The sequence below is a fragment of the Lucilia sericata genome, unplaced genomic scaffold (genome assembly GCF_015586225.1).
Source record: "Lucilia sericata isolate MDLA Ls3-8-SP2 unplaced genomic scaffold, ASM1558622v1 Contig000137F_arrow, whole genome shotgun sequence".
Taxonomy (NCBI): Eukaryota; Metazoa; Arthropoda; class Insecta; order Diptera; family Calliphoridae; genus Lucilia; species Lucilia sericata.
Window position 1 is genome coordinate 361416 of NW_023994169.1, and position 24177 is coordinate 385592.

At 32.1% G+C, this 24177-nt stretch overlaps 1 protein-coding gene across 19 annotated transcripts in view; it reads right to left on the bottom strand.

Moving 5' to 3' along the window:
* LOC119601032 (plasma membrane calcium-transporting ATPase 1) overlaps positions 1-24177 on the bottom strand; it is a 554548-nt gene that overhangs the window by 343263 nt on the left and 187108 nt on the right. For all 19 annotated transcript variants that reach the window (XR_005231173.1, XR_005231172.1, XR_005231175.1 and 16 more), the window contains one exon: positions 23701-23852. Coding sequence is in view for 14 of the 19 variants with exons in the window: in XM_037951699.1 (XP_037807627.1) it covers positions 23701-23852 (152 nt within the window). In the remaining 5 variants the exon portion in view is untranslated. The remainder of the gene's footprint in view (positions 1-23700; positions 23853-24177) is intronic.

The following is a 24177-nucleotide window of genomic DNA, read 5'->3' on the forward strand; positions in this document are numbered from 1 at the left end:
AGTATTTTTCAATTGGAATTTTCCAAAATCATATCCTTATTGTGTGAAACTGTGTAGTTATTTGCGTTAAAAATGTTTAAAGGGAAATAATGAGGCAATTCCAATATAAAAAATTAGTTTAGATTTTTAGAACAAGTATAAATCAATGAAATTCAATTATGAGATGTTTAATCAATCATTAAAAAATATAAAATATAGAAATTGATGAAATAACACAAAGAATTATTTAAAAAAACGCACTGAGTTGTCTTTCAAAATCTTTAACTGCCAAAGGAGAGCGACTTGTATCCAAGCAAAAACCATTAAAGTCCTCATTTATCTTCTCCAAAGTCCATATACGAAATTAAAAGAACACTATGGTTAAATTTAAATCTCTAAACAGACCTTACGTTGCTTGGAAACAATATAAAGTGAACTATCGTGTGGTACGGGAAAAATACTTAATTTAGATATTTACAAATAGAGGCGGCTCTCATCACCTAAGATCCACAAAAGCAATATTTTTCAGCTAATACATACACTTATATATAGTTAGAACCCAAATCGTGAATAACTATCCAAATCCAGCTACGCCTACTGTATTTTATTCATAAAATAATGCATTCAAAATATGAGGTAGAATATCAAAATTCTAGCATGTAATAGTTCTATAGTGGTATACGGTGATATCCCCATACTTAGAGTGGCTAGGATGGTACCTAGTGTTAGCTTTATTGAATAAGAATCAATATTATACAATTCTAAATAAAATTCACACAGTACTCCCCAAATAGATGGGGTTTCCGTAATGTAGTTTTTGTTTATCAATACAAAATGACCAAAAACCCAGATTATTTTTGTTATAATCTAGAGATTTATACCCCACTAATATTTTTTTTTAGGTCCAAATCCATTGATTTCCTAATATATCATGTATCCAATTCAAAATTACTTATTATTTTCGAAATTAAATCAAAGAAAGGATAGATTTCATGTTAAGTCAAATATTGAAAAATTCTTATAGGTATATAGGATAATAAATCGGTTAAGAAATGTCCAAACTTAGTCGTTCCACTACTAAAATATCTAAAAAATGTTATTCTAATATATAGGAGTAATAAAAATATTAAATTTTATAAAATAATGCAGCAATATTAAAAAAATTAACAAAAAACCTAAAAAAGCAAAATACTTTATTGACCTTAAAAATTAACAATACGTTCATATTTTATCAAAAATCTCGTTAATTAATATCACGATTTTACTTTTTATGGTAGAAAATTAAAATATAAGATATTCTTTAAAAAAGACAACAAGCAAATTGCTTTATTTTGCTAAAAATAATTGTTCAGATAAAGTTTTTTCTTAAAATTTATAAAATTTTACATAGGCAAATTACTTAATTGATTCACCCAGATGAATATTTCTCGGTGTTACAAACAGAATGATTTCTTAAAAAAAATTGTAACATTAAGTCATTTTACCATAATAAAACCATACATCAAAAATAACCATTGTCCCTCTAAATGTCAAAAAAAGAGTCATACATGCGAACATAATACAAATATGTATTAACATTGTCTATCAAACAAAATCCAAACATGAAATACTCATCATGTACAAGAATAACACATAGATATAACCAGAAACAGATTTCTCAAAAAAATCAAACATGTTCTAGGAAATAGCAGCTTGTTATAAACTCGCGCAATTCTAACACAAAATGAACACTCCAATATCGGTGTCAGTTTCGGTATTTTCAGCTGTATACTCCTACATCTACAGAATTCAAACAAACAAATTAAATACCCAGGAGTCTGCAATTTATATGATCTATAAAAGTGTAACAAATTTCTATATTTTATAAATTCCATAAAGGAAAAACCCAAGAAATCAGAAACATGCTGAGACATTCTAAGAAAATATGTGTAGGTACGTAATATCTCGATTAAAACCTAACCTGAGTTTTCTCATGACATAGCCAAAGGTACCAGGAAATACCTCTAAGGCATACTCTCTCTTTAACGTGAAAAGGCAACAACAAATCTAAGCTATATAATTTACGTAAAGTAAAATTAACCTTAGATATAACAGCGTTAACAAGGCCTTCAAAGCTCAAATTAGTATCAATAACTACACCAAGACACTTATGTCTATCAACAAACTCTATCGTAATACCATCAAAGTTAACTGAAATATTGTAACCACTACTTTTACCAAAAAACATTGCCTTAGTCTTATCCGTATTGATAGAAAGACGATTATCAGTAATCCAATTCAAAAAGCAGTCCAACAGTAAAGTTAAACATACTTTGCAAAACATCGGGAAATACAGCATCACCTCTGAACAGCAACTGAACGTCATCCGTAAATGAAAATGGAAGACACATATTACTAGAAACCATAGTGAAAAGATCATTCATAAACATAATTAAAAGTAGCGGACCAAGAACAGATCCCTGCGGAACTCCAATATAAACTGGAAGCATTCCAGAATAATGACCATTACAATAAACATACTGCATTCTATTAGACAGATTAGAATATATTAGCCTACAAGCTCATCTGGAAAAACCATAATATCTATGCAACTTGTTAATTAAAAGCAAATGATTTGCTCTATCAAAGAATTTAGCAAAATTCAAAGATAATAAAACACAAATACCTTTACCAGAAAAATTACTCCTAATGTTGTCAGTAAAAGCAAGTAGTGAGGAAGTTGTACTCCTATTACACCTAAAACCCGATTGACAATCATGAAACAGCCGATTCTTATCAATATTTTGAACAAGTTGAATCTTCATTAGATGCTCAACCATCTTTGGTAAAATAGGCAATAAAGATATAGGTCTAAATTCATCACGACCAATTAAAACACTGTTCTTCCTTATAGGAATAACCTTAGCTATTTTCCATAACAATGGAAAAGTTGAAGTAATTAAGATCATATAGATAAATGCATCAAAAGTCTAAGAAACTTGAAAGTAAAACGATCATAACCAACTGCAATTGACTTTATCAGATCAAAAGCATCAAACATTTTATAAATATCTACAGAACGGAAAGAAATTTCATCATATGAAATACTAGAAAAATCTACGACGCTATCAGAATCAACAGACTGATTAGAGGAGTAAGCATTGTTTAAATCATCAGGATCAACATCATTGTATTTATCAGTCCCATCCGCAAACCCATTCCTATTCAAAATAGACAAAATGTTCTTACTATTCCGATCTTCGAACAGTGCACTATGCGTTTCCTAATAACCGACAGCATATTCTCCAATTTCAGTTCTATTATGTAAATATGCCTTATAGGCAAGGTCTCTAATTGTCAGATGATAACCTATTTCAGACGCCTTAATCCAATGAGGCTTCCAATGAGATCGTATTAACTGCATCATAATCATAGAATTCATAAAATTGTGGAGCAACCGGTCTAGGTACCTCAAGCGACAAAAAATTAAAAAATGTAGAGTTACTCCCGGACACTGAAATTTGTCAGATTTCTCCACCAAAAAGACACCAAAAAATAATCAAATAGAGATGATGAATTATGACAAACATCAAAGAGTGTAGGCATTGAATTGTGAATAGGAGAAAGATTCATTCTCCTAGAAATATCCCTAAGTCCTTAAATCAAGAAATTATTGTTGAAATCACCCATAATTACAATATTTAAATATCTAACAAGAATATCAGATATTTCACTCTCAAGGGAAAAAAGTCTGCATGAGGAAGATATACAATATCTACCAAAATTTTAATATCACCAAAAGTAACTTCAGCAAACAGACACTCAACAATTCCATAATTTCTACGCATATATACCACTTTATGCTCAATTTTCCTCGAGATATAGAGAGCAACACCACCACCCCTTCCACATGATCGATCATTCTTATAACAGACATAAAACATCCAGAAAATTATCATCTAAAATTTACTAGAATTAGGATTTAAATTCAGGTTTGTACAATTTAAATGAGCTACATCAAAATTTTGATTAAAATTACATAATTGGGAACGTAAAAAAGTATTAAAACTCGCAATAAATCCAAGGCTATCTTGAGAAGGCATAAATGTGAAATATGTATAAAAATTGACAACGCACAGTGGTATAGGAAAAAAAAAGAGGGAAATAATTCGGTAACTTCTAAACGGTTAATCCGAAAAATTAAATTAATGAAATTTGGTATGCACAAAGAGGAGGTGTTGTCGAGTTTAGGTTTTGAATTTGGACCTTATAGGCCAACCAGGGGCCCGGCGGGGGGTCCTCAAATTAGGACACCTCGGCTATGTTAAATTTTTAAAACGATCCTAATTCTTCATTTGAGTTCGGATTTAAAAAAATTTCGTATATAGAATCTCCTCATCGAGCACTATAAAAAATGTGTAGCAGTAAATTATCTCTTATAGTTTATGAGATATTCGCATTTTTTTTTTTTTTTAAATGGACGGTAAAAATAAAATTTTTACCGTCCTTACTTTAGTTTTTTGATAATAGCGGGTCCAAATATTCCCGATTTTCGCCATTTTTTTTTATTCGCTTAACAACAAGTTTATATATCAAGCAGTGAAAGAATTATGTAAAAATCATGACTGAGTCCAAAGTTATAGGCATTTTAATTTAAAAAATTAAAAAAGGCGATTTTTTGCCATTTTTTGGGAAAAAAGTATCTTTTTCTTTTTAAGTTATCTAAAAAGTTTCTAAGAAGATGTATATAGAATTTATACTTTTTGGAAAGCTGACTTTACATAAAATACGATAAATGAAACAAAACCTAAAAATTTTTGATACCGAGGGGACCAGGTCCATCCAAAAAAAACCCTATTTTTTATGGAAAATTCAATTTTGAGCAAAAATTCTCAAATCGCATAGTCGATATCAAATTATAGTGACCTGTTTTATATGACCCAATATGTTCTTAATCATTTTGTAACGGGTTTCGATAACCCCGCCCATGGTATGGATATAATAGGCAAAAAACCAAAAAATCCCATTTTTGGGATTTTTTAAAACTCTTTTGGAAATTCCGGGATTTCTAATAAGAAAATTCGAAATTTTTATTTAATTTAATAAATAAAATTTTTATTGCAATTTGAAAAATTTTTATCTACGCAAAAACTGAATAAAAAACATTTTTTATTTTTTTTTTTTAAAGTATTTAGCGAATTTTTTAATTTTCAAAAATTATATACAGTTTTGAAAAATAGACATTGATATATAACATGCCTACATAATGTTTTTTAAGTGAGAAATTAATTAGGAAAAACTCAACATCTTTTAGATGTTTTACATAAGGAAACGTTAGACATATTAGGTAGAATATCATAACCCTTTAAAAATAATTTAATTTAAGTACCTGTAATTAATATATAAGACAGGTTTATATATGTTTGTAATTATTTGTAATTTTCTAACCATGGCGATCGTACTAAAAAAATGATTTGTGCTCCATTTTATTTGAACACTCTTCAGCTCCTTTTCAAGATAAAGTCAACTTCTTATTGAAATATATTGAAACTGCACATAAAAATAAAGTGGATAAAACTGATATATGTAAAATTGAAAATTTTATAAAATCAGTTGATATAAAACTGAAGAGTGTTCGGTATTCCATTGCTAAATTTCGATCGAAATTTTCTGATTGGCTGGATGAATGTGTAGAAGTTGCTATTTGCGTATCAACTGTTGGTGCTCCCTGTAAGCAGTAAGAGGATTTGAGCTCAAAATCAAAGAGGAAAAGGTTATCAACTTCTCTAGAAACCTTATCTAACGAAGAAGTTTCGGACACTTTTAAAGCAATGTTAAGAAAAGAAAAACAGCCTTTGGATGCCATAAAAATTGCAAATATTCTTCCAACCACATCACCAAGACGACTGAAAAGAATTGTAAAGAGTATACCCACACCATCATCTGATACAACGTTCACTGAGGAGGAAGCTATTGCGCTTATGTTGCAGCTGGGATTAAGTCGTGATAACTACATAACGTTAAGAAAGGCGCTATCTGAAATAGGAGTGGATGTTTTACCATCATATGACAAATAAATGAAAAGAAGAAAAGCATTATACCATCTCCTATTGAAATAACTGATCGGAAGGCTGTTATTGGACTCGGCGCTCTACTCGAAAATACTGCTTTAAGGATTGCTTCTGACTTTTCTTCAGACCAACTAAAAAAATAAATTCTTGTGATTTTCAACTCATTTGTAAGTGGGGATGTGATGGATTATCAGCACTCTCGGAATATAAACAAATCAACACAAGTGAATCATCTTCCGAGTATAAAAGTGTATTTATGGCATCGCTAGTTCCATTAATAATTCGAAAGTATGCTGACAGCGATTCTCCATCAACCAGTTTCGATGATATTTGGAAGAATTCGACTCCAGGATCCAAAGCTTTTTGTAGGCCAATAAGCTTTGAGTATATAAAGGAATCCAAAACAACAACGCAAGATTTGATAAATCGTATTGAAGTAGAAATTAAAAACTTGGAACCTATAACAATCGAAATAGAAAATTATTCGTTTAACATGTCCTATGATTTAAAACTTACAATGATTGATGGGAAAGTTGGAAATGCCATTACAGGAACATCATCTACTTGGTACTGCTACATATGTGGTGATAAAAAATCAGAATTTTCAAATATTTCCAAGCAAAGGTCAATAAATGAGGAAACATTACAATTTGGAATATCCCCCCTACATGCTCGCATACGATTTCTGGAACATTTTCTACATTTAGCATATGATTTAAAGTATATGGAAGCACAAACGATGGTAATACCGCTAGACGTTTTTTCAAACATTTTGAAACTACTTCCGAAATTAATATGGATTTACTGCAAAAGGTCAATATTATTCTAATGGCGATAAATAGCAAGCATAAAGTGAACGCAACAAAATTTGGAGATTATTCTACAAAAGTTTCTAAATTACTTTTGGAATTATATCCCTGGAAAGAAATGACACCTACAGTTCACAAGATATTATGTCATGGAAAGGTCATCATAGAACATAATATTCTGCCTTTAGGAGAGCTTACAGAAGAACCCCAAGAATAGAGGAATAGAGACTTTAAGCATATTCATCAGTTTAGCTCAAGGAAGTGTTCTAGGCAGTCTCAAAATGAAGATATTTTTAATAATCTGATTCTATCTTCTGATCCAGTTTTATCTACTATAAGGAAACGTTGGATTTGCTAAAAAACGTTAGCATTTGAAAATATTCATGCATTTAAAGATTTACTTTATCTTTTAGATATGGACTACTGTGATACCGATTATTTTACAAAATTATATTAATTTATAAAAAAAAATAAAGACTATTTTTATATAAAATAAATACTTGTTAATTTTTTTAGGGATAAAGAATAAAAGATTAATCGTAAAAAGTGGCTGTAAAAATTCATAAAAATTTAGGTAGTAAAACATGCCTAACAAATGTATGGATGAAAATAATAGTACTAGGTAAATTCTCTAAAAGATGTTGACTTTTCCCTAATTAATTTGTCACTTAAAAAACATTAGGTAGGCATGTTATATATCAATGGAAAGGTAATTTTGTCTATTTTTCAAAACTGTATATAATTTTTGAAAATTAAAAAATTCGCGAAATACTTAAAAAAAAAAAATTAAAAAATGTTTTTTATTCAGTTTTTGCGAAGATACAAATTTTTCAAATTGCAATAAAAATTTTATTTATGAATATTTTTTGATGAAATTTTACAGTTAGGTAGATTTTTTTACTCAAAATCCAAAATTAAATAAAAATTTCGAATTTTCTTATTAGAAATCCCGGAATTCCCAAAAAAGTTTTAAAAAATTCCAAAAATGGGATTTTTTGGTTTTTTGCCTATTATATCCATACCAGGGGCGCACAGTGGTATAGGAAAAAAAAAAAGAGGGAAATAATTCGGTAACTTCTAAACGGTTAATCCGATTTTAATGAAATTTGGTATGCACAAAGAGGAGGTGTTGTCGAGTTTAGGTTTTGAATTTGGACCTTATAGGCCAACCAGGGGCCCGGCGGGGGGTCCTCAAATTAGGACACCTCGGCTATGTTAAATTTTTAAAACGATCCTATTTCTTCATTTGAGTTCCGATTTAAAACAAATTTCGTATATAGAATCTCCTTATCGAGCACTATAAAAAATGTCGTCGTAGCAGTAAATTATCTCTTATAGTTTAGGAGATATTCGCATTTGAAAATTAAAATTTTAAAAATTTTACCGTCCTTACTTTAGTTTTTTTGATAATAGCAGGTCCAAATATTCCCGATTTTCGCCATTTTTTTTTTATTCGCTTAACAACAAGTTTATATATCAAGCAGTGAAAGAATTATGTAAAAATCATGACTGAGTCCAAAGTTATAGGCATTTTAATTTAAAAAATAAAAACAAGGCGATTTTTTGTCATTTTTTTGGGAAAAAAGTATCTTTTTCTTTTTAAGTTATCTAAAAAGTTTCTAAGAAGATGTATATAGAATTTATACTTTTTGGAAAGCTGACTTTACATAAAGTACGATAAATGAAACAAAACCTAAAAATTTTTGATACCGAGGGGACCAGGTCCATACAAAAAAAAACTATTTTTTATGGAAAATTCAATTTTGAGCAAAAATTCTCAAATCGCATAGTCGATATCAAATTATAGTGACCTGTTTTATATGACCCAATATGTTCTTAATCATTTTGTAACGGGTTTCGATAACCCCGCCCCTGGTATGGATATAATAGGCAAAAAACCAAAAAATTCCATTTTTGGGATTTTTTAAAACTTTTTTGGGAATTCCGGGATTTCTAATAAGAAAATTCGAAATTTTTATTTAATTTTTGATACCGAGGGGACCAGGTCCATACAAAAAAAAACCTATTTTTTATGGAAAATTCAATTTTGAGCAAAAATTCTCAAATCGCATAGTCGATATCAAATTATAGTGACCTGTTTTATATGACCCAATATGTTCTTAATCATTTTGTAACGGGTTTCGATAACCCCGCCCCTGGTATGGATATAATAGGCAAAAAACCAAAAAATTCCATTTTTGGGATTTTTTAAAACTTTTTTGGGAATTCCGGGATTTCTAATAAGAAAATTCGAAATTTTTATTTAATTTTGGATTTTGAGTAAAAAAATCTACCTAACTGTAAAATTTCATCAAAAAATATTCATAAATAAAATTTTTATTGCAATTTGAAAAATTTGTATCTTCGCAAATACAGTTTTGAAAAATAGACAAAATTACCTTTCCATTGATATATAACATGCCTACCTAATGTTTTTTAAGTGACAAATTAATTAGGGAAAACTCAACATCTTTTAGAAAATTTACATAGCACTATTGTTTTCATCCATAAGGTTAAATCTTAAATTTGTTACATATATGGATGAAAATAATAGTGCTAGGTAAATTTTCTAAAAGATGTTTAGTTTTCCCTAATTAATTTGTCACTTAAAAAACATTAGGTAGGCATGTTATATATCAATGGAAAGGTAATTTTGTCTATTTTTCAAAACTGTGTAAATTTTTGAAAATTAAAAAATTCGCGGAATACTTTTTAAAAAAAATTTAAAAAATGTTTTTCATTCAGTTTTTGCGAAGATACAAATTTTTCAAATTGCAATAAAAATTTTATTTATGAATATTTTTTGATGAAATTTTACAGTTAGGTAGATTTTTTTACTCAAAATCCAAAATTAAATAAAAATTTCGAATTTTCTTATTAGAAATCCCGGAATTCCCAAAAAAGTTTTAAAAAATCCCAAAAATGGAATTTTTTGGTTTTTTGCCTATTATATCCATACCAGGGGCGGGGTTATCGAAACCCGTTACAAAATGATTAAGAACATATTGGGTCATATAAAACAGGTCACTATAATTTGATATCGACTATGCGATTTGAGAATTTTTGCTAAAAATTGAATTTTCCATAAAAAATAGGTTTTTTTTGTATGGACCTGGTCCCCTCGGTATCAAAAATTTTTAGGTTTTGTTTCATTTATCGTACTTTATGTAAAGTCAGCTTTCCAAAAAGTATAAATTCTATATACATCTTCTTAGAAACTTTTTAGATAACTTAAAAAGAAAAAGATACTTTTTTCCCAAAAAAATGACAAAAAAATCGCCTTGTTTTTATTTTTTAAATTAAAATGCCTATAACTTTGGACTCAGTCATGATTTTTACATAATTCTTTCACTGCTTGATATATAAACTTGTTGTTAAGCGAATAAAAAAAAATGGCGAAAATCGGGAATATTTGGACCCGCTATTATCAAAAAAAACTAAAGTAAGGACGGTAAAAATTTTAAAATTTTAATTTTCAAATGCGAATATCTCCTAAACTATAAGAGATAATTTACTGCTACGACGACATTTTTTATAGTGCTCGATAAGGAGATTCTATATACGAAATTTTTTTTAAATCGGAACTCAAATGAAGAAATAGGATCGTTTTAAAAATTTAACATAGCCGAGGTGTCCTAATTTGAGGACCCCCCGCCGGGCCCCTGGTTGGCCTATAAGGTCCAACTCGACAACACCTCCTCTTTGTGCATACCAAATTTCATTAAAATCGGATTAACCGTTTAGAAGTTACCGAATTATTTCCCTCTTTTTTTTCCTATACCACTGTGGGGCGGGGTTATCGAAACCCGTTACAAAATGATTAAGAACATATTGGGTCATATAAAACAGGTCACTATAATTTGATATCGACTATGCGATTTGAGAATTTTTGCTCAAAATTGAATTTTCCATAAAAAATAGGGTTTTTTTGGATGGACCTGGTCCCCTCGGTATCAAAAATTTTTAGGTTTTGTTTCATTTACCGTATTTTATGTAAAGTCAGTTTTCCAAAAAGTATAAATTATATATACATCTTCTTAGAAACTTTTTAGATAACTTAAAAATAAAAATATACTTTTTTCCCAAAAAAATGGCAAAAAATCGACTTTTTTTAATTTTTTAAATTAAAATGCCTATAACTTTGGACTCAGTCATGATTTTTACATAATTCTTTCACTGCTTGATATATAAACTTGTTGTTAAGCGAATAAAAAATGGCGAAAATCGGGAATAAAAAATAAAAATTTTTAAATTTTAATTTTCAAATGCGAATATCTCCTAAACTATAAGAGATAATTTACTGCTACACATTTTTTATAGTGCTCGATGAGGAGATTCTATATACGAAATTTTTTTTAAATCGGAACTCAAATGAAGAAATAGGATCGTTTTAAAAATTTAACATAGCCGAGGTGTCCTAATTTGAGGACCCCCCGCCGGGCCCCTGGTTGGCCTATAAGGTCCAAAGTCAAAACCTAAACTCTACAACACCTCCTCTTTGTGCATACCAAATTTCATTAAAATCGGATTAACCGTTTAGAAGTTACCGAATTATTTCCCTCTTTTTTTTTCCTATACCACTGTGCAACGCTTAAAAACAAGTAGGAGTGCTATATTCGGCTGTGGCGAATCTTATATACCCTTCACCATAGTGTATTTAATAAATATCAATTTCATAAAACTGAAATTTATTTCGTTTTCCCGACTATATCATTATAGCAATAGCAAAACAATATGATCAACAACAACGCTAAACGAAATAACCACACAAAAAACAAAATACATAAGGCATTAAAACAGCATCCAAACATACGAAACGAAATACACAAAAATTTAAAAACAAAATACACAACGCAATGAAACCAACAGACATCCAAACATACGAAACTAAATATACCAAGAAACAAAAACAATATACACAAGACAATGAAACATACGAAACGAAATACTAAAAAAAAATATAAAATACACATCGCAATGAAACCAACAGACATCCAAACATACGAAACTGAATGCACCAAGAACCAAAACAATATACACAAGGCAATCGTTCCAATCGTTCCCACGACAATTGGATCTTCGCTCCGGAACGACCCGAGTCATACTCGGCCAAAGATTGTCAACCCAGCGACAGCTGTATCAACCGAAAGTTTTTTCCCCAGGAAAGAACTATCGGCCACAGTCGAACTGTTACAACAACAACAACAACACAAGGCAATGAAACACACAGCCATCCAAACATATGAAACGAAATACTCAATGCAGGGATGGAAAATGAGATTTTGTTTCAGTATCAAAAAATATTTCAGAGGGTACTTTTTTGGATCTTAGAGTACTAAAATATTTTTTGCTGAAAGTTGTTAATTTTTTAAATACACCTTCACATATTTAGACATTTTTAAATAATTAACAACAGAAGTAGAAAAGGTATTATATGTATATACCGTAGGGTGATCGATTATTCGACATTTTCCAAAAACCGGTTTTCGAGTAGTTCGAATAGTTGACATTTGAATAAAACCGGTTGATATTTTTCAAATTCAGAGAAAACGGTTTTTTATTATACATAAAAACATCTAGTTTAATTTGAAAAAAAATTATGACCCGAACTGATTTTTTAAAATAAACATTATTTCTTTAATGTAAAAAATTGGGAAGAATCATAATCCTGGTTTATTCTAAAGTCCCTGTTTAGTAAATTTTCATAGGCATTCCAACACCGCTATAATATTTCAGCGACAAATTAATTATTGTAATTGGAATATAATCTTAAGATTGATAAAATTTTATCCAACAGTTATTCCAATCAATTTTACAAATTATTTTTTTTAATTAATTAGGAAAATCAAAAAAGTTTAACCAAAGGTGCTTTAGAAAAATATACTCTAGTTTCTTGACTCGAATATTTTAAAATTTAGACAGGCTGTATTATTATTTATTTCAAAATTTAATTGAAGTAATCTTTGAATACAAAGCAAATAAAAGTATTCGAAACCGGCTTTTAAAACGTTAAAAAACCGGGTTATTCGATATTCGAAAAAATCATAATTTAGAAAAAACCGACACTGGTAAATGGTTAAACTGAAAAATTTGATTGATAATAGAATGAAAGTATGTTAGATAAATATAGCTAACAGAATACCTGGGACAAAATAGAATTTAAAATATTAAGATAAAATACAAAACATGAAGAATTTCGAAAAACAGAAAAAACCATTTCGGTGAAATTTAGGTGAGTTGAGGTGAGGTTTATAATATAATAATATCAATTAATTACATTATATATTTCTATGTAAAAGTATGAAAAACTTAAAATTTTTCCGAAAAATTACGACATTTGTAATCATTTTGGTGTTGTATACAAATGTGTGTATGTCATTGAAATCGTCTCCCAAGGACCTTTCATGTGATACTAAATTTGCATATGGTTTATTTGTCAAAAATATGAAAAAAATAACATGAAAACCCTAAAAAGGACCTTTTTATCCTTTGATCCAGCTCACCAAATATTGACCTCAGGACAAAAATTTTGAGAAATGGTATCTTAGAATGAACTAAATTTTCATTTTCGGTGGGAACATCAGCAACGACTCAATGAATAAGCAGTGATGTTGTTGCTGTATGTAAGTATATCAAAGCATGACAAATTTGTCTTTTTTATGAAATTTTCAGAGGTTGTCTCGGATTTTTGCTCATATCTCCGGTATTTATGGACCGATTTTGCTGATTTTAAATAGCGATCTTCTCGAAAGCATGTCTAGCAGAATTATTGAAGATTCGGATCTCGCCGATATCTGAGGTCCTCTAAAAACTGATTTCAACAAACACATAGACGGACAGACAGACAGACGGACAGACAGAAATTACAAACGGAATGACAAACTTATACAGTGATGTTCCGAAAAATAGAGCCACCTCCTCTTTCGAAGTTTCTTTTTACTTAAAATCCCTCCAATGAAGAATTGAGTTGGAAAAACTAACTGGAATTTTGTATTGATCTGTTATGAATATAATACCATTATTTTTGCAATAATTTACGCGTCGCTATTCGTAATTTTAATGAAATTTTAAATTAAGCTATATAAAATGGTATGACAAAAAATAGAGCCAGTTTGCAAAAATATTAAAATTTAACAATTTGGAGACAATTTTTAAATTGAAATCGATACAATCCTAATCTTATTAAAAACTATAATTTTGAGTCCAAAAAGAAACAGAAGCAAACTTTGCAGGCGAGGCCGCAGAAAAATTATAAAAATACGTCATGTTCAAGGTAAGTAAGAAATAAGTCTTTGGTCCATAACAATAGTATAAACTGTAGAAATACATAAGTTTAAACCAGAAAATACCAAGAAAAAAAAAAAAAAATAACACCTCTTTTTGGAGCAAGAAATATGGAGTCATGTAAAAAAATTGCGCTTTTGGGGGCACCATAGTGTGAATCTCCTTAAAAAGAGCTATTTCTCATTCAGCATAGCATCATTAATTATAATTATGGGATATTTACAGTCCTATCTTCCCTCAATCCGAAATAGAGACTATGTTCCAAACAAGAAAAAATGACCCCATACCATTACGTATCCGCCACCATGTTCAATGATCTTCATAGTACATTGGGGACAAAATCCAGTGTTGGAACGGACGTCAACGTACAGCTATATGGATCATAGCAGAATAAAATAAATAGACTTTTTTACATCTGACCACAAAATATTTCGATTCCTGCTCAAGGGGAGATTTTAAATGTTTTTGAAAAGTTTTATTTTTTTTTCAGGATCTTTAAAGTACCATATAATACTTTTCTACTAATTTCATCCTTTAAATTATATTTATACATGAGAGATCTTACTATTAAGCTGGCAACATCTAAGTTATATTCCCTTTTAAGGTTACACGGAGCAATGTAATTTTTTATTTTTTCTCGATATTTTTTGGCTTAAACTTATATTATACGGTTTGTCTATAGCCCTTTCCTAGATCAAGGAGTGCTTTTATCGTTTTTCTGCTGTAAAGATAAAGTTGTTTTTCGCGGGGCCACTTGTATGGGGGCTATGCGAAATCGTGGACCGATATTGCCCATTTAGAATACCAAACAAACCTTACCTATAAGGAATATTTGTGGATTTCAACTCTCTAGCTCTTTCCGTTCGAACCCTATCGTGCTTTCAACAGACATGGTTAGATCGTCTTAGAATTTAATAAGGACCCAGAATATATATACTTTTGTGGGTCTACGACCAATATTTTGATGTGTTACAAACGTAGTAACAAAATCAATGTACCCCCCATCTTTTGGGTATAATAAAAATTAAACTTGTGTCAACCCAGAAACCACTACGCTAATAGACAACCCTGACAAAATCGATATGTACAACCCTGTTCATTTTGCGTCTCTGAATTTTTAAATATATCCGCTAGAGTGTTAGGCGAGGCACGCAACATCTTGTTGTCGACGCATGAACAACACGAGTTCAACTAAGAGTATTTTTAATGTATTAGAGAATTATTTTAAGTTTTGGAAAATAAAGAAAGTTTTGTTTTAATTGAATAAACGTACATCGGAAAATTATTTTAAATCATTCAATCAATCAGTTTGACAATTATTCAGAAGTGGGATCTGAATTCCAAAAGGAAGTGATCTGAATTCCGAGAAGACGCGATGGAAAACTTACGCACATTTACTGTGAAGCAACTTCAAGCAAAGTGCCGTGAAATTGGAGTTTCGTGTTCCGGCAACAAAAATCAATTGATTGATCGACTCGAGGATCACAACGTTCAAAAGTCACGATCCATTCCGACGGATTTGAACCAACGTGTCCTACAACTGGAGGATCTTATGGCGAATATGCGAACACAAACTGATCGTTACCGAACATCCGATTTTGATCCAACAGAAGCTTCCTCGCCCCAACAAACATTTATGACGCCTGAGGAATCATCACCTCAACCGACAACTAATTTGTTTCATGGTGTACAAACGACATCTTCGTCTGATTGTCCTCAAGTGCACATGATTCCGTATACCTCGTCGCAGACAACGTCAACTGCTAATTTGTTTCATGGTGTACCAACGACATCTTCGTCCGATGTTCCACGGGTACAAATGATTCCGTCTTCTACATCGTATCCGTATCCATTGGTCTCGATTGATGCAGCACCTCGATCTGTGTACAGCCATCAATACTCAACTGCTGGAGAACGTCGCTCAGCAGTGACAATGAATAATGTACCATCGTATAACAACGTTTTACCCTACGTTCAGGGTATTCTACCACCTTTCAATTTCGTACAACAGGTCTCGACACCTACAACTTATCAGAACATATCCCGCAACACGTCTGGTCAACAAGTGACCGTGGAAAATGCATTCGTCACACAAGCGTCACAACCTATGTCATATGTTCGTCAACCGTATACTTCGACAAGTGACTCGAACGTAATGCCACAAAATCTTCCGCCAACTCAACCGTTTTATCGGCCCAGTGTTAGTACAGGCAACCCCTATTGCCACGTAAGGGAAATTATTTCCCTATTGCCCGATTTCAACCCCATTACAGAAGAATCTGTAAGTTCGTCACAATTCGTAAAGCGTGTCGAAATGTTGAAGGCCGCTTATTGCTCGGATGATCAGTTAGTAATATTTGCAGTGCAGCAAAAGATGAAGGGTCCAGCGAAATATTGGGTCGACTCACTGCAGGAAGTATTCTTGTCTTGGTCACATTTTGTAAGTAAATTTCTTTCAGATTTTCCAGACACGGAGAATGAAGCTGACGTACACATTAAAATGTCTACAATGGTACGTAGTCCACAGGAAACTCCACAGGAGTATTTCTATAAAATGTTAGCTTTTGGTAAAAAGGGTCGTCTTCCCGAAAGGGCAATTATTCGACATATTGTTAATGGAATTAACGATCACGGTTTGAAAAGGAAAATTTGCAACGAATACGCAACATGCAACCAGCTCCTGGGTGATATTAATTGCTATTGTAGCTACAACGATATAAGAACACAACTAGTTATTGCACACAAACCCAAAAGGAACGACAATGCCATATCATCTAGTACAACATCTGTGAAAAACGAGAACAGCAATCCGATGGGTAAGATAAAATGCTACAATTGCCATGCCTATGGACATTATTCGGTAAAATGTCCCGACCCGCAGAAGAAGGATCGTTGTGGAAATTGTAATCGCACTTCTCATAAAACAGCTGAATGTAAATTGGCGAAAAGACAAACCGCAGATGTAAACAAAATTGATGATATAACTTCAAAGTCGGTTGAGCTTTGTAAAGCCGTCAAAATAAATGGTGTTGACACCTTAGCGTTTATTGATTCAGGCAGCGAACGCAGTTTGATGAGAAAGTCGTTCTCAGATAAAATTGGTAAAACGGCTGAATGCAAAATTATATTGAAAGGGTTTGCAGGCGGTGAATATATTTGTGTTGTTAAAGTGATCGCACTCGTATTGATTGATGACACTACCACAGAGGACGAGTTTTTTATAGTTGGAGACGATATGCTACCAACGGACGTGCTTATTGGTCGTAATCTACTGTGTCAAAAATGTAAACGTACAATTATACAGGGTGATGAGTGTTGGGTGCAGAACATAAGGAAAATTGATTTTCCGGAAAATTTTACGGCTGATGAAGGTGAACGACTTCAGATGATACTTGAGGATAATAGAACCTGTTTTTCGCAGAATATCGATGAATTGGGAAAATGCAATTTGGTGAAAATGAATATTGCGGTAAATAAGGCCGAACCGATATGCACGAAACCGTACAGAATACCATTTGCAAAACGTCCAATTGTATCGGCCGTGGTGAAGGAACTTCTTGATAACGAAATTATACGAAAATCTGATTCACCCTATGCATCTGGTGTAGTGCTAGTGGAGAAGAAGAATGGAGAGCACCGGTTATGCATTGACTACCGACAACTGAATAAAGTCACTGTTAAGATACCTCACCCTATGCTGGTAATCGAGGAACATTTCGCCCAACTCGCCGGAAATCGTTATTACACAACCCTCGACCTGCGGATGGGCTACCATCAAATTGAAATAGAAGAGGCATCGCGCAAATATACAGCGTTCGTGACAACTGATGGTCATTATGAGTATAACCGTATGCCATTTGGTTTCGTAAATGCCCCTGCGATGTTCCAGGCGGTGATGAATCGCATTGTTGGTTTAATGGAACCAGGAGAAGTACTCGCATATCTGGACGATGTAATAATACCAAGTAAGACCATAGATGAAGGCATAGATCGGCTTGATCGATTTCTGAAAAATCCTTAAGGACAGTGGACTAACTTTACGTTGGGATAAGTGTAAATTTTTGGCCGAGGAGATCTCTTATTTGGGGCACAAGGTGAATATATCAGGTATTACTCCTGGAAACGAGAAAGTAAGTGCCATTAAGAACTTTAAAAGACCAACAAACATTACCGAGGTACGCGGATTTCTGGGGTTAACAGGATTCTTCAGGAAATTTGTTGAGAACTATTCGGAGATTTCGAAACCACTTACAGTCCTATTAAGGAAAAATGAGGCGAACAATTTTCTATGGGATGAGCCTCAACAACAAGCGTTTAACAAATTGGTGGAAGTACTTTGTGGAAAACCCGTACTGCCAATTTACCATATAAAGGCCAAGCATGAGGTCCATACGGATGCTAGCAGTTTATGGCTAGCAAGAGTTCTTCTTCAGTCAAGTGAAAATGGTAAATGGCATCCAGTATTTTATTTTAGCCGACATTGTTCCGAGACCGAGGCGAAGTATCACAGTTATGAATTAGAGGTATTGGCCGTGGTGGAAACCCTAGAACGTTTTCGCGTTTACTTGCTAGGCAAACCGTTTCGCGTGGTGACTGACTGTGCAGTTATTGAAATTGTTAGAATTCGATTGTGAATTTATGCACCGTGAAGGCTCCAGAATGGCCCATGTCGATGCTTTGGGCAGATCACCAGATTTACCTGCAGTAAAACCAGAGCCAGCCGGTTTTGTTATGAACGTGAATGTGGATAGTGAAGATTGGTTATACACTATGCAGTTAAAGGATGAAAAGCTAAATCATATAATAGGCGTTCTACGTGGCAATATAAAATCCGACCAACACAGACAAATAAAGACCGATTTTGTTTTACGGAATAATCGTCTTTATCGCAAAACAAATGACGGACTCCGGTTTGTTGTACCCAAGGCTGTTCGTTGGCGTATAGCCAAACATTCACATGATGACGTGGGACATTATGGTCTCGATAAAACCCTAGAGAGGGTTAGACAATTATTTTGGTTTTCCCGCATGGGAAAATACCTACGAGAGTATATATACGCATGCACCGAGTGTTGCTACAACAAAGTTAAAGGAGGTAAGCCCGAGGGGGATATGCATTAAGGTGTTTTGGATCCACTTCCGTTCCGCCAAATACATGTGGATCATTTGGGACCGTTTGTTAAGAGTAAGAAGGGTCACACGCACATTTTGGTAATCTCGGATGCGTTTACGAAGTTTGTAATCGTGAAGGCAGTAAGGAGTACTAAAATCGCCCCTGTCATATCTGTGTTGAATGAGCTCACCAGTTATTTTGGTTTACCGCGACGTATTATCTCTGACCGTGGTACCGCGTTCACAGCGAAGGCTTTTGAGGACGATTGCGAGAATAATAGCATACAGCACATCAAAACAGCTGTCCGCACTCCACGTGCCAACGGCCAGGTTGAGCGAGTCAACCAAACTGTTTTATCATTCTTACGTACCACTACGGAAGATCCGAAGTTATGGGATACATCGTTACACATACTGCAGTGGTCGATTAATTCGCAGAAGAATGCAACTTCTGGATTCAGCCCTAATGAACTAATCTTTGATTACAAGCCCATCGATTGAGTGCAGAATCGAATAATAGCTGCCGTACAGGACGATACAATTGATGAATCAACGTCTTCGACCCATGAGAAACGAACGATAGCTGTGGAGAATATCGAGCGTGAACGTGAAAAATGGAAAAAAAAGATTTGATAGTAAACACAGCCGACCTACTATTTATGATGAGGGTGATTTGATTCTAATACGACACGAGCCTCAAGCAACGGGTGAGTTGAGAAAACTTGAACCTAAATATAAAGGTCCGTACATGGTTTCACGAGTCCTTGGGAACGATCGCTACTTGATAGAGGATGTCCCTGGTTTACAAATAAGCTCTCGTAGGTTTTGTTCCGTGTTTAGCTCAGACAAGATGAGAAAATGGTGCGATGGTTCTCCTGAGCTTGACGATGTGGATGAAGAGGAAGTCGAGGACGACTTAGAATCAGGATTGGCCGAGCTGTCAACCCAGAAACCACTACGCTAATAGACAACTCTGACAAAATCGATATGTACAACCCTGTTCATTTTGCGTCTCTGAATTTTTGAATATATCCGCTAGAGTGTTAGGCGAGGCACGCAACATCTTGTCGTCGACGCATGAACAACACGAGTTGAACTAAGAGTATTTTTAATGTATTAGAGAATTATTTTAAGTTTTGGAAAATAAAGAAAGTTTTGTTTTAATTGAATAAACGTGCATCGGAAAATTATTTTAAATCAGTCAATCAATCAGTTGACACTTGTCTACTCAAAATCAAAAAATATTCAAGATAAATATGTATCTGCATATAAAGATTAATGTATAAATTAATTAAAACAATAATTCTGCTCCACAGTGCAGAATGCATTATGGACCAAGCAGTGGCAGAGATTAATTTGTCGAACGAAAAGTCGGGTTCAACCACCGCTCCTACCCTTTCCGACACATCAAGAGTCCACTCTGTCAAGAAGACTTTCTTTGATAGGAGTGCCACCTTTCGCGTTGACAATTGGCTTGGATCCCAGTCGATCGAAGCGCTTTAGAGTGACGAGAAGCCGTTCATAGATTGGGCTAAGGCAGGGGACTAAGCTATATCTGCAGATCGTAAACGGCAGCTTTCGGAGAAAGAAAAACTTCGAAAACAATAAAAGACTATATAGTTTAATATCATCTTTTTTAATAATTTAGTTCTTAGAATTTTATTATAATTATATCATTTTGGCTTGAAAGAATCATTGTTAAGACGAAATTTGTAACCGCTTATTGCCTATAGGTTACTATTAAATAAAATAAAACAAGTAAGAAATTATAGTCGGGCGAGGCCGACCTTATAATACCCTACACCTGTTACAAAAATAAAATGTGATTTAGTTTTCATAATAGAGCATTTAAGTTGAATTTCTCCTTGCCTTGAATCATACTTAAGCTATTTATTGCTGAATAAAATTGTGGACATTTAAGTCAAATTTTGAAGGGTGATTTGTATAGGAGCTATGGTCAAATGAGACCCTATAATTATAAAATTCACGAGAGTCATCAAGGCTAGTATAGAACTTGGTTTTGCAGCTTTTTGTCGAGATACGAGTATATTAAACATAATTATAAACATAAAATCCCTATTCATCGGATTCAGTTGTATGGGGGCTAGGTGAAATAATGGACCGATGTTAACCATTTTCAATAGGATTCGTCTCCGGTACCATAGAAGATCATCTGCCAAATTTCATTGAATTATATTCAAAATTGCGACCTGTAGTTTGATTACAAGGTTTACAAGCCCTATTCGGGGGTTCAGTTGTATGGGGACTAGGTGAAATAATGGACCGATGTTAACCATTTTCAATAGACTTCGTCCCTGGGACAATAGAAGATCTTGTGCCAAATTTCATTGAATTATCTTCAAAATTGCGACCTGTAGTTTGATTACAAGGTTTACAAGCCCTATTCGGGGGTTCAGTTGTATGGGGGCTAGGCGAAATAATGGACCGATATTAACCATTTTCAATAGGCTTCTTCAAAATTGCGACCTGTAGTTTGATTACAAGGTTTACATGGACGGACAGACGGACGGACATAGCTAAATCGACTCAGATTTAGGTGCGTATAGGACCAATATTATTGTGCGTTACAAACATCAGCACAAATCCAATATACCCTCCCCACTAAAGTGGTGTATGGTATAAATATGTAAATAAAACTACATGAAGTAGGTTATGTGAACATTGCTCAAGAATTTGTCTTTGTATTTTGTTTCATACATTTTTAAGTAATATATGTACGATTTTGATGCAAAATTTGACTTTGATGCAAAATTGCCTGGAATAACAATGATTAAGTAAATGTCGCTAATTTTTCTTGTATGGCTTTTACGTGAACGTACAAAACACAGACAGATCAACAAACGGACCAAGAATATACATACGTTATAGAGACTCAGGTAGACATTTACAAAAATAGTTTTGTTTATTTTTAGTTATATGAGTTTAGTTTTGCCTTATGAGAAAAAACAAAAGTTCCATTTTTTAAGTCTAGGAAAGAAATATTTTCGAAATAGTATATACAAAAAATGTTAAAACACAAAATATTTATTAGTATCGTTTGAGAGATCTGCTGGTTAGCAGTTATTACTTTAGAAAAACTTGGAAATGATTTTATTCGTTTAACAGAATTAAAAAGTAGTGGCATATGAATGACATCTCGTAATTAACATTTTGTTTCCGAGATAATGATGCCAAACAATTTCTCTATCATACTGATTATCTTATGTTGTGAAAAATTGTCAGTTATGAGATGTCAACATGTGGCTACCATCCAATATGTTAAAAATGATTGTACAGTATAAAATGAGTATGTGTTTTTGTAATTAAGAGAGAAAGACAAAGAAGAAATACATACAACAACACAAACATTCAATTGGCATAGTACATACCCACAGATACCAAATATTGATACGTTTTTGTAATAAAAAATCAATTCTGTTGCTCGAAAAATATTATTGTATACAGCATATATTTTGGTTTTTAATAACATGTGTTGTTAATATTGTTAAACTTATGTTATATACATTTTATTTTATTTTTTTGATTCAATGATCAATAATTGCATACTATAATTTATTGCTACGTATTTACCAGTGTGTATTAAAATTTCTCAGAATTTCGTATAACTGTTACTTTAATGTTAGTATTATTGAGGGATATTATCAAATTAATTAAATTAGTTAACAAAAATTATATATTTTAACATATTAAAAAAAAAAAATTTTTCAAAAAATAATTAAAGAAAAATAGCCAAATAGGCTTAATTGTTTAAACATATTAAAAGCTTAAAAATTATTAAAATACCTGCAAATATTATGATATCGCTAGTTAAAAATCAAAATTAATACAAGATGATTTTGATAAAGCCATTTTAAAATAATCAAGTTTGCTGTATTCGGTCAGTTTGAATAATCGTCTGTACACTTATATATATTTCTTTATTTTAAAAATAATCAAGTGTGCTGTATTTGGCCAGTTCGAATGATCGACTGTTCACTAATATATATTTCTTTATTAAAAGATGATTATGGACAAAAAAGTTTTGATGAAATTAATTTAAACAGACAGACGGGCTTATATAAAGCTGAAGGATATTTGTGTTTCGTGTTACAATTTTTTCAACGCTAATTAAATTATAATTTTCGCAAATTTGTTTATTTAGCTAGTTAGTGATTTACTCCTAATAAATTCAAAAATAAATATATATAAATAAATATTATTAATACTTTTATGTATGGCCAACAGACCAACTAATATATTCACAGTTTAACTGACTCAACTTGTCAATCGCATTTTATGTTAAAATATAGAAATGCAATTCTACGTATATATGTCTATAAATAAATTATATTTTAATACTATATATCTTAATACTGTGTTTTTTTATCATAGCACTTGGCATGGTTATATAAATATGTTATAAATAACATTTAAATAATTTCTATTGGTTTCAAATGATTACTCACGATAAAATTTTAGGCAATTTTCGTGTTGGTATGGAAGTGATTAATTGTCCCCAAACTAGTGTTCCAAGACCAAAGAAAATACACCATAGCCATTGGTCAAGTGTCAATGCTTTTGTTGAGAATGCCACATTTCCGTATTGAACAATAATAACCTATATAAAGAAATTTGAACCTAATTAATAATTCTATAAATTTAATTTCTATAAATATATTTGTTTGTTTTTAAAATATTTGTATAATCTAAAAGTGTTCTAAAAACTTAATTTTTAGTTTAGTTCTAATCAAAATTTAACTCGTTGCAATAGCTTATTTCATAATAATATGGGGGTTATAATATGGGGTTTAATATTATAACCCCGAAGATTGAATAATTTATACTCTACGTAAAAAATTATAAAAATTAATTACAGAATTATCATGTCTAAATTAATAAAGTTTAAAAGAGATAAATTTTCAAGTTATTAAAAATCATATATC